The sequence below is a fragment of the Aptenodytes forsteri genome, unplaced genomic scaffold (genome assembly GCF_000699145.1).
Source record: "Aptenodytes forsteri isolate BGI_AS27 unplaced genomic scaffold, ASM69914v1 Scaffold54, whole genome shotgun sequence".
NCBI lineage: Eukaryota > Metazoa > Chordata > Aves > Sphenisciformes > Spheniscidae > Aptenodytes > Aptenodytes forsteri.
The window spans coordinates 17,543,374-17,553,699 of NW_008796044.1; the positions used below are offsets into that span (position 1 = coordinate 17,543,374).

The 10,326-nt window shown below is 39.3% G+C and overlaps 1 protein-coding gene across 1 annotated transcript in view; it reads right to left on the reverse strand.

The window, feature by feature from the left end:
* Window positions 1-664: 664 nt before the first annotated feature.
* Window positions 665-10,326, reverse strand: part of MEIKIN (meiotic kinetochore factor) — a 10,972-nt gene continuing 1,310 nt past the window's right edge. The window contains exons 2-14 of the mRNA XM_019473805.1: window positions 10,028-10,115; window positions 9,722-9,800; window positions 8,630-8,690; window positions 7,747-7,890; window positions 7,194-7,313; window positions 6,914-6,953; window positions 5,592-5,653; window positions 4,721-4,815; window positions 4,212-4,391; window positions 3,752-3,832; window positions 2,911-3,066; window positions 2,506-2,629; window positions 665-830 (exon numbers count right to left, since the gene is read on the reverse strand). Of these exons, the coding sequence (XP_019329350.1) occupies window positions 784-830; window positions 2,506-2,629; window positions 2,911-3,066; window positions 3,752-3,832; window positions 4,212-4,391; window positions 4,721-4,815; window positions 5,592-5,653; window positions 6,914-6,953; window positions 7,194-7,313; window positions 7,747-7,890; window positions 8,630-8,690; window positions 9,722-9,800; window positions 10,028-10,115 (1,277 nt within the window). The 3' untranslated portion in view covers window positions 665-783. The remainder of the gene's footprint in view (window positions 831-2,505; window positions 2,630-2,910; window positions 3,067-3,751; window positions 3,833-4,211; window positions 4,392-4,720; window positions 4,816-5,591; window positions 5,654-6,913; window positions 6,954-7,193; window positions 7,314-7,746; window positions 7,891-8,629; window positions 8,691-9,721; window positions 9,801-10,027; window positions 10,116-10,326) is intronic.

A 10,326-nucleotide genomic window follows, 5' to 3' on the forward strand; every position in this document is an offset into this window, starting at 1 on the left:
TTTTCCACCCTTGTATTCATGTAAGGCACCTACTTCCTCTTCACAAGTCTGAAGCCACTAGAAGAAACAATGGCTGAGATAGGTGATATTATAAAATAACTGAGATGAAATGGGAAGGACTCTCAGATGACAGTGGATGTGCCTAGAATGGTGATAGTGCTGATCATAAAAAGCTAGCTGTACTGCAGTGATGGCAGGGTGAAGGCCACTTATATTCATGTTTAGAAATCAATTTACAGCAGGACACACAGTCCTGTACCTCCAAAGTTCTGCAGACCCAAGCATTCAGGTAGTTTAACGGTAGTGTACTATTGACTTCGGAGAGCACATGAATGCTTTACATACCCATTTCCAGGACATGCAGTTACCTTTATAACAGTGTTAACACTTCCTAACTCAAGTAGAGGTCACATCTTCAGATGCTAATGCTACTAGAGAAATCTAGAAATCTTGGCACAGCAAGAGGCAAAAATAATTCCATTAACACAATTTGGTCTGCTGTTCGAGTCACACTTTAAAAATCTAAATGAACTGGAGAATCATCTTTATGAAGTCCTTACAGAACAATGCCCAGAGTAAGATCTAGTTGCTTGTACAAAATAATTTAATATTAAGTACTTGAGTATTTACAAGCTTACTGCAAAGCAATACGCTAAATGTCAAAGAATGTATACACCACAAAAATACGGCCATTAACTACTGGTTAGTAGTTCTGTTTCACCTCCCTGCTGCAGTAGCAAGACGGTTATTTCTTCTGTTGACTCCTGCTGAAACCCAGAAGTCTCATCTGTGTTTACAGTAGATCCAGTTTTTGGTACTCGTAATAGTATCTGGGGAAAAAGTGATAAGTTAAATACTATCAGTAAAGTGGCACATTCTCAAGTGTAAGAGACCCGACAAGCTGTTTAGATGCTCAGTAGATATCTAGGCTATCATTTGTTTGGAGGAATCTGAATCTTGTAGGTCAACTGCAGTGAGAAGAGAACAACAGTTTTGAGTGTATGTACATTCCTAATGAAAAAGAGCATCATCCGAAAGACTCCTTGAGCGGACATGAAAACATGCAGCATAAACCCCCCACCACCACCACCTCCCAACGAGCTGTTTAGATGCTCAGTAGATATCTAGGCTATCATTTGTTTGGAGGAATCTGAATCTTGTAGGTCAACTGCAGTGAGAAGAGAACAACAGTTTTGAGTGTATGTACATTCCTAATGAAAAAGAGCATCATCCGAAAGACTCCTTGAGCGGACATGAAAACATGCAGCATAAACCCCCCACCACCACCACCTTTAGGCAGTCTAATTCCCGATCCCCAGGCTCCTCTAGAAAAGCACTGTTGTTCTGACAACACCGCTTGCTGATTTCCGAGATCCGCTTGCCTGCCAAGTACAACCTATGTTCTGTATTACCACAGTTCTCTTGGGCACGTGACTTAACACCCTTGTCACCCTTGTTCTTTGATCTGTACAGAAGCATCAGATGATTGCCATTAACACATACACACACTTAAAAGCACTTCCCTGCACTCTAGATGCTGTATGTACTCAATCTGTAATAAAGTACGAGAGTATTTGGACCTAGGAAACTGCAATTCCATTGGAAATTTGTGTATATTCAGCATTTTTGAAAGCTACTATGCTTACACAGTATCTCTGTATTAAATTAAACCAGCATAAATGACAAATATAACTTGCAGAAAACTTGCAGACATTGTCTGTAAATAACTACTTTGAACTTAGGAAGACATATGCCATCCAGTGGCACACTGAGAAACTTCAAGAGAGATTGGAAAGGGAGGGGATTTTACTTCTGTGGTAGTGCTGAGACAGTTTTGCACACATTTCTCATTTTTGTTTAACAAAAATCTAGGAAGTAAAGAAAGGAGCTTCCCCTGTGTGAAGGGTCTCAGGAGAAAAGAACAGAAACCTTTAGATAAAAAACGACAATTTTTAAAGAAAAACATTCCCCCAAAAGTAGTTCATGTCATAGGGTAAAAAATACTGGATGCTCAAGAGCTCAGTTTAGCTGAGAAAGATAGAAAACACACCAATGCCTGAAAGCTGAAGTCAGACATTCACCCTAGAAATAAGGCACAGGATAATAATTTACTAAACAAGCTGGTATCTTTTCTAGGGAGTCTCCATACCAGCAATGAAGCTCGAAGTTGTGTTTAGGAGTAACTTGAAGAGGTGCAGATATTCCCAGAGTTACCTAGTAGCACCTTCTGGCCTTAATGATCTAGCCTATGAAATGGCTAGATTGTATTAATTCCTATGCTAAAGATCCTTGGAGGAGAAAACATTCGTGTAGTTTGTTAGTGAAGTACCGTTGCACGCGAACACTTAAGTCAGAAATTTGAGGTTTTCAGCGTCTTTTACTCTTTAGCCTTGTGATTTTTCCAAAGATTCAGACTTTAAAAAAAAAAAAACAAAACAAAACCACCTTTAAACACTCAAATAGCCAGTTGCCATCTACACAGCGAACAATTCGATATTCTATTACCTTCAGGCACTCCCTCGGGAAGGCAGAATGCTTTTGTGTTAACTGGAATTTGGTGAAGCCTGGAAGGCCTCCGGCACGGTGAAGTTCTGACAATGGAGCAGATTTCTTGTCTGCCACACAGAGGCTGAAAAGATTAATGACATTTCATTCACACAACTATTTCCACTGAAGAAATATTCTTCTAGGGAAATTAGAGATGACGTGCAGATTTCAAAGGATGTCACTAGAAAACATTTAAGACTACTTGTGTACACTTAATATGCTATCGGAAAGGCTGATAGAAAGCTTCAAAGCTTAAATGTTTTCTTCAGCTGTTTGTAATACTGTAAGGTAAGGCTTTGATATATAGTGCATTACGTACTAGCATGCCAAAACTGGATTTCAAGAGTGCAATAAAATTAGAACCTGAAAAACATTCTTTTCTTCTGGACTTTGAGGAATAATTTCTTTTTCTGAGCTCAGAGATGCAGGAACAATTTCTTCTGAATTTACGTATGGACCTGTGGTATTCAGGAACAGGTCTTCCCCAGGTGAGGCTTTGCACACTGGTGACAAGCTAAGCTACAGCTCCGTCAAAATACAAAACATACAGCAATAACTACCCAATTAAATAATAGACAACAATTCAAATTGGCCAACACTTGTTGGCTCATGCAAAAGGTCTTCCATTGCTTCAAAAATATGATTTAGGACTCCAGTGATTCCTGTCTTCAGCCTCCAACAAGACCCTGATGTTCACTATTTGTTAATCTAGTATCCATAAACTCAAGTATGCTTGCAACAACACTAGGAAAGCCCAGTATGTTTTCCTGCCAAATAATCTGGTGCAAAATTAAGCAGTCTTTCTATTGTACCTGTTCCCCTTTTTCTAAAAAAATGTAGAGTTTGCCGAGTTGGTTGGGAGCTATGGCATGAAAGTGACAGAGACATCACTTCTATTCCTGCAGAGAGAAGTGGCAATGCTATACTACCTTTACTGACAAAGAATTCAAACTGGCATTTATCAAAGGGGTAATGCAAGTAAGGCTACTAGGTGCTGGTTTTACATTAGAAGATGTTGCAAAAATACAAACCAGATACCTAGGGGTTTTGTTGTAGTATTTTTAACTGTCCGACTGATTGAATTTAACATGTAGTTTGTTGTGCAATTTGTATTGTAGCATAAGCATAGCCAGAATTGGACGGTGCCATGAAGAACAATTTGGTTTTAATCACTAGAAAAAAAAATATCAGGATAGACACTCACATCTAGCTCTGCAGGCTGAGCAAAACCAAGATTTTTTAGGGCTTTATTTTCCTCCACGATCAGCACGGTGGAACTCATTTGCTAAACAAAAACAGAGCAGAATTCAGTATCAGTTTCCAATTCTTTGCTGTTTATTATTAGTCCTACAGTATTCCCCTAGTACACAATACTATTTATAACAACTCCATTTAGAATTACTGATAGTTCTTAGGGTTTAACTACTGAATTCCTGTCATTCACTTTTTTTTGGCCTTATGCTCTCCAAAATTGAGACAAAGAATCAGTTTACTGCCGCACAGCACACACACGTTTCAGGTCCCCTTCCCCAACTAGGGGATGAAGCACTTCCTACCACTTATTTAATTGTTACAATACTTAATTGTAACTTTTGTCATGATTCAAAACTCTCACTGCAATTTTATGCCTTTGCTAATCAGCGGGGCACAATGGGAATACTTACCACCACAGCATCCGTCCATTTGGACGGCACTACTTCTGCTGTCAACCCCACTGAGTTGGCTGAGGTGTTTCCTGGGGCGTCAAGCTGACCGAATGACGATGTACCACCTTCTAACGTATTAGAATTTTTTTCTTTTTTCTTACACTTCAGCCTTTCGGGTTTAGCAGCTTGATTGTCAGGCTAAAGGGTGAAACAATTACATTTTGTGTTATAAAGTGAATCTCTATAGCGTGGTAAGCGCTAACAGAGTCCCACTGCCACACTCGAGCTCTTACACAACTGATCCAGCACCGCTGACACAGTCAGTCTGAAAAACAGTGAGCTTAGGGGGCACCCATGACTATTGCTGCTGCCCAGAGGTAGAGGCAAACTACACCTTCGCTCTGCCAGTGTCTGCAGGCACCCCTTTCAAGGTAACTACTACACTTCCAGGTGGAGTCTTCCACCTACACAAGGAAGGAGCAAGTCATCTATGTTACAACCTGGCTGATTTATTAAGGATCTTTCACCTTTCTTTCCGGTCCTAACGGTGAAGAACAGCGCATACCAGTTTTTAGGTCTGGAGTTCTCTCTCTTGCAGCTGTAATTTTACAGACTTTTTTTCCTGTGATAAATTTCCAACAGATTAATTAACTCTGAGACAAACAGCACAGCTACTCTCCAACCCATGTCTTACAGGACGGTTTTCAAAGAGGGATCATTCCAAAGCCACCCATGTAAACACACCTCCTCCCTTCAACATAATCCTCATCGCCCTCTCCCCGCCAACAGGGCTGCTTTACTCCTCTCCCTTTCCTTGAGGAAACAAGGTTGCGTATTAATCTTCAGTTCACCTGGCTATTTACTGCTAGACACACATACCATGGGAGCAGAGGAATTGCATAATCACAGCAGGCTTTGCCAGTGGCAACTTCTGCTGCTATTACAGTCCAAATTTAGCAGGGGAAAATTATGTGGTACCTGGGCCATAGCCAGAATTGCATCAGTCACAGTTCAGAACTGTAGTTACATGAGGGACTCCTAATAGTATTTGTGAGGCTGGTATGAACTAAGTTCAAGTAAGGAGCATGACACAAACAGTTCTGTTCCTGGGTAAGTTAAGTAAAAAATGCTAATTTTCACTGAGCATCACAGGTGATTAAATGGAAAAATGGGGGGGGGAGTGTTGGGGTTTTTTTGTTCTTCTCCTAACATGTTAATTAGAACCAAGGAAAGATTTTCAATTCACGCTTTCCCTTCTAGACACAATTGAGCTTAGCCTGTGCCAGGGGGACAAATGACCCCATGGAAGCCTGGTTCTGATATTTTGCCATCATTTAAGTTTGGGTAGAATATTCTGTTGTCTCACAGCTAGTACAACTGCTTCAGGTCATATTTTACCTGCCAGAGTAGTTGAAACACTTAATACTGAAGAACTGTAATTGCAATTTGATGGTCTCTTTCTAGAAGAGGAGGGAAAAAAAAAGTGAACAACTATTCTTAATGAATGTTAACATTCAAAAAAAAAAAACAATGGATAAGAAAATCATAGCAAAATACAGACTGAGCGAAAAGGGATAAAGCTTATTTTTAAAAATATTGTTACTGAGTTACTTCATCACACTTTACAGTTATTTGATAGTTTATCATCAAGTCACACAGCTTATTCTGAAGATACTTGCAATTTAAGACCCACAGAAGACATTCACTAAAGTACTCAGCACTGAAGCATACTAGGACAGAACATATTTAAGGAGGATGCAGAGGAAAATTAGGTTCGCAAGAAAATTCAGATTGAATTGTGTAGAGATCTGTAACGCTAAGATTGGTATAAACGAGTTATGAACGGAAGTGTCTGCCTGGAAACAGCAGCACAAGAGTTAAAAGAAAGGATACCGTTCCTAGAAAAACACTCATGTTACTCAGATTTTTATGTCAGGACCTGAAGGCGGCACTGTGACAAGGCCAAGTACAGAAAATGCAGTGAAAGACCCTGCACTGTGATAAAACCACAACACAGAGGACTTGTCAACACAAAACCTGGCACGCTAACAACAGGAGGGTGGCAAGAGGGTTCCAGCATATCACATACACCATTCCACCTCCTGGTAGACGCGTATTCCAAGTAAGAAAAAAACTGACAATGGGCAGCAACCTGGCCCAAGATTTATGAAGGCTGAAGTCAGCAAGATTCTGAAGCAAAGGAGTGCCCTGTATAAGCTGATGATTCCTAAAGAAAAGATCTGCCCAGAACCTAATTTTGTCCTGGGCAAGCACAGAACGCCAAAGACTTAACGAGGACTTGACAACAGGCGCCCCTCATACTCCGTACTGCACAGGCAATCCCGGCCAGACCACCCGGGCACACGCGTCCTGCTGCCTGTGACTGAATGAAGTCTGACAGAGTAAGTGCAATTGGATAAAAGCAATTTATTTAGGGATTTTGTAAATAAATGTCACCTTCCCCTTCCATAAAATCCTTCACTGAGTTTTCTTACATTGATTTCCCTACAGCTGCAAGACCAAAACAAAAGCCTATAAGGCAATCTCTTACCTGACTTAATGCACCAGTTTCAAAGTTAGTGAGGACACAGGTAGCTGAAACTCAACAGAAGTGTTTGCAGGATCAGAGGCTTATTCATACTGGCCTTTCTTTTAAGTATCACTCAAAAGAGAAAAACCTGAACATTTAGGTGCGTCAAAGAGTCTGCTTTGCAGATTACCTTCTAGTGTATTGGTCTTGAAAATCATCCGGTACAGGTTCTAAAAAACATAAAAGCTAAACTTTAAAAGAAAAAGCTAAGCAGACCAGACAATGTTTTAGTGCACACTAAGTTATAAAGCAAAATATTAGAAGCAAACACAGACCACTAAGAGGAAGCTGTTCCCAACTATGCAGACTTGCCTAAAATGAAATGACCATTACATATTTTACACAGGTTCCTTGCACCAGAGTGAAATTTGTTTATGTATATATTCTTCAGTATTGTAGAAAAGAATTACCTAATATTGCTGAAAGATTTGAGATCTGTGGCATCTTATCTATGGTCACTGCTTTGCTGGAGTCCAGGAGAGTAGAGTTCCTGTATTTGCCAGAGTCCTCACAGTAAAAATTACTTCTTTCTGGACATAAAAGATGTAAGTGCAAGCTGCTCATGCTGTAATTCACAAAGTTATTAATTTGTGACCAAACTGAAAGCAATCACACTTGCAAGACAGGAACTTTAAAGCAAAGGGAAAGCATTGTCTTGGCTCAAACAGCCACAGAAAAGTATGGGAGGAATTTGACTCAAAGCAGATTTGTTGGTCATCCCCAATAAACAGCTTGCGTCAACAGTGAATACTTTAAGTTTACAGTACAATTCAAATTACACCAGGACCTGACTGACTCTGGATTGGAGGACCAGATATACAGATCCCACATTAAGCACAGGTTGGCTTATAGCAAAGATCGGACCTGGTGAGTCACACCAAGAGAAGCCACTAGTCTTTGTATTGTAGATAGTCCCCACACACTTTCTACATCAAATAAAGCTCAAAAAACCAAAAGTCTCACCTGAACAATCATCTCTGAATGTTTCAGGGGATGGGCAACTGTTCAGGCTGTCACTAGCACCTGTGTTATAATCTGCAGTTGAATCTACATCTAAACACTCTAGGAGAAAGGTTGAAACACCTGTGGGAAGAGTCATTCCTGTACCTAGAGAAAGAGGCAAAAAAGGTGGCTACCAAAAAAGAAAGTATCATCTTGTACAAACCATCAGGATTTCCTTATCTAAGTTTCATTCCCATTATGAGCTAAATATTGTCAAGTCAGTATCTTATACTGATTCATGATACAGCTAAATAAAGGGCATCCTGAAGCCAAATTTACACTACCATAAGCTAACAGAAGACACCTTCCTTGCCCAAGGCTCACTAGAAATACTTGAAGAATTTAGCCTCTGACAAAGTAATTCTTAGCCAGGTTTGTTTTCAGAAGGACAAACTATTTAGGCACAAGCTTTTAAAAATGCAGGTTTGAGTAAACTGAAGAACTCATGTCAACAACTAGTTCTGTCAATGATAAAGCCAAGATCATGTGGTTTTAAACAGGCTGGGCTCAAGACTGTCTCAGGTCTCGTAGGGCTCCTATCCTGTTTGTGCTGCCTACAAGCAATTCACGTGAACCAAGCCACGCGCTGGAATAAGAGGCAGAAGTCCAGCCAGTGGTCTCAAAAGCTTTACTTTCTGATATCACGCAGTCAGAACCAGTACAAGAACAGCACGCCAGTACTTTATAGAAATATAATTAAAATTATATAATGAATTTTACATTTAGTTTTATACAGATATAAAAGTATATTTAATAATATGATGTTTATATTATATTGGATATATAAAATATATCCATTTATATTAAATGGATATATATAATTAAATATATCCATTATACTCACTTGAAGTCACTTCAGCATTTTTCAAACTTTCTTTACTTTCAAAGTTGATTATCAGGGATTCCTAAAATTAAATGACCAATACAAACAACCTGAGAAAATTGGATGTAGACCAAGAAATGCAATTAAATGTACTCCTACATTAGCAGACGCTCAGAAACTTACTGTCTGGTACTTCACCACTTAAACTTGCTATTCACAGCGTAATTTGTACCAGGGGTTTTCATGCATCATTCACAAGTCTGCAACGTGACTTATAGTTCTAAAATCCATAATGAATACCCAATAATTTGATCCTACAATCTTTGTTGGATGAGACTTCCAGTGAAGGCATACTGACGTCAGCTGAAGATATGCATAAGATAGCAGTGGAGTAATGAATTTCCCTGTCTTTTTTTTTTTTTTTTTGAGGTACAATTCATGCTGCTCACGTTCACATTCCTAGATTGCTCCTATAAATACAAACAACTATGTTGTTTAAGTAGTATATTCTACGAAACTAAACATTTGCAAGAAATTTAAATAATTGGTGGACTCTAAATAAGAGCTAACATTTTAAAGAAAAACAGTCTTACACCAATATCAGTCAAGCCCTTTGCTGTAGCAGATTTCAGTTCAAACACACCTGATGAACTATTTTCTTGCCACTGCAGCATTAACTGTCCTATAACACTTCTGCTCAGTCATCTCAAAATACTTTGTTCCAGTTGTACTAACATGAGGAAGAGCACAACAGCAACTTGCCAAAGGTCTGCGTCTGAACTAGAAGTGAGCAATTCTCTGGAATCACACTCTAATGAGATATCTTCCACACAACACAATTGCTACGGCCTTTCCTCGTTAAGGATAATTAGTATTGATGTTTTCCTATGCTACCAATAGCTCCAACAGCTTTTATTCTGGCCAAAGACACAGGAAAACGTCACCAAAATACAGGACCAAGTTCACCCGGAAAAAATGTGCATGCGCACGCGCACACACACACACAGCTCGCAGGAAATTCTTCTTGATTAGAAAAAGAATTTAACATGTCACATTTCTTTGATTGAGCCTCCATAAATTACTAGTAGATAAAGAGCAAGAAAGCATTCTCACCTTCAGCGGTACAGTGTTTTCTTCTATTTTCTCTTTGTTTTTTTCCAAGTCTGTTGCTGCTTTGACATTCACTTGATTGCTGCAGTTGAAGAACAGAGCTAAGCTCAATGCACAGAGCTACACCGTTCTAGAGGAAGGCGACAAGAACTACAGAACGTCTTTATGAGGTGCCAACAAATAGTCTGACAAACATCAGTTTACCAAGAATTCAGACTGCCTATCTCCAAGAGACACCTCACGCAGACAAAACAATATAAATTATTAGCTAGCGTTAATAATGGTGTATATGAATGAGTTCTATCAGACCTCTGGTGGGGTGAATGGCTCACTTCGGTGACTTCAAGATTTTCTTTAATTTTTGGTAGGGTTTTCACACTGGATTTTCCCTTCAGGCCTAGGGAAGAACAAGTATTCAATTCAGTGATTTTAGTTTTAATATTAGAATCGAGATTATTTCCAGTAGGGCACCTTTAGCTGTTCCCCCTCTTCCATGCCCATAACAATTTTTGACACACAAACATTGTAAAGTCTGAATTTGCTTTATTATTTCTACCCAAGCTTTTTTTAATCAGCTTATCAAAAAGACCAAAAAAATAGCAGACTTC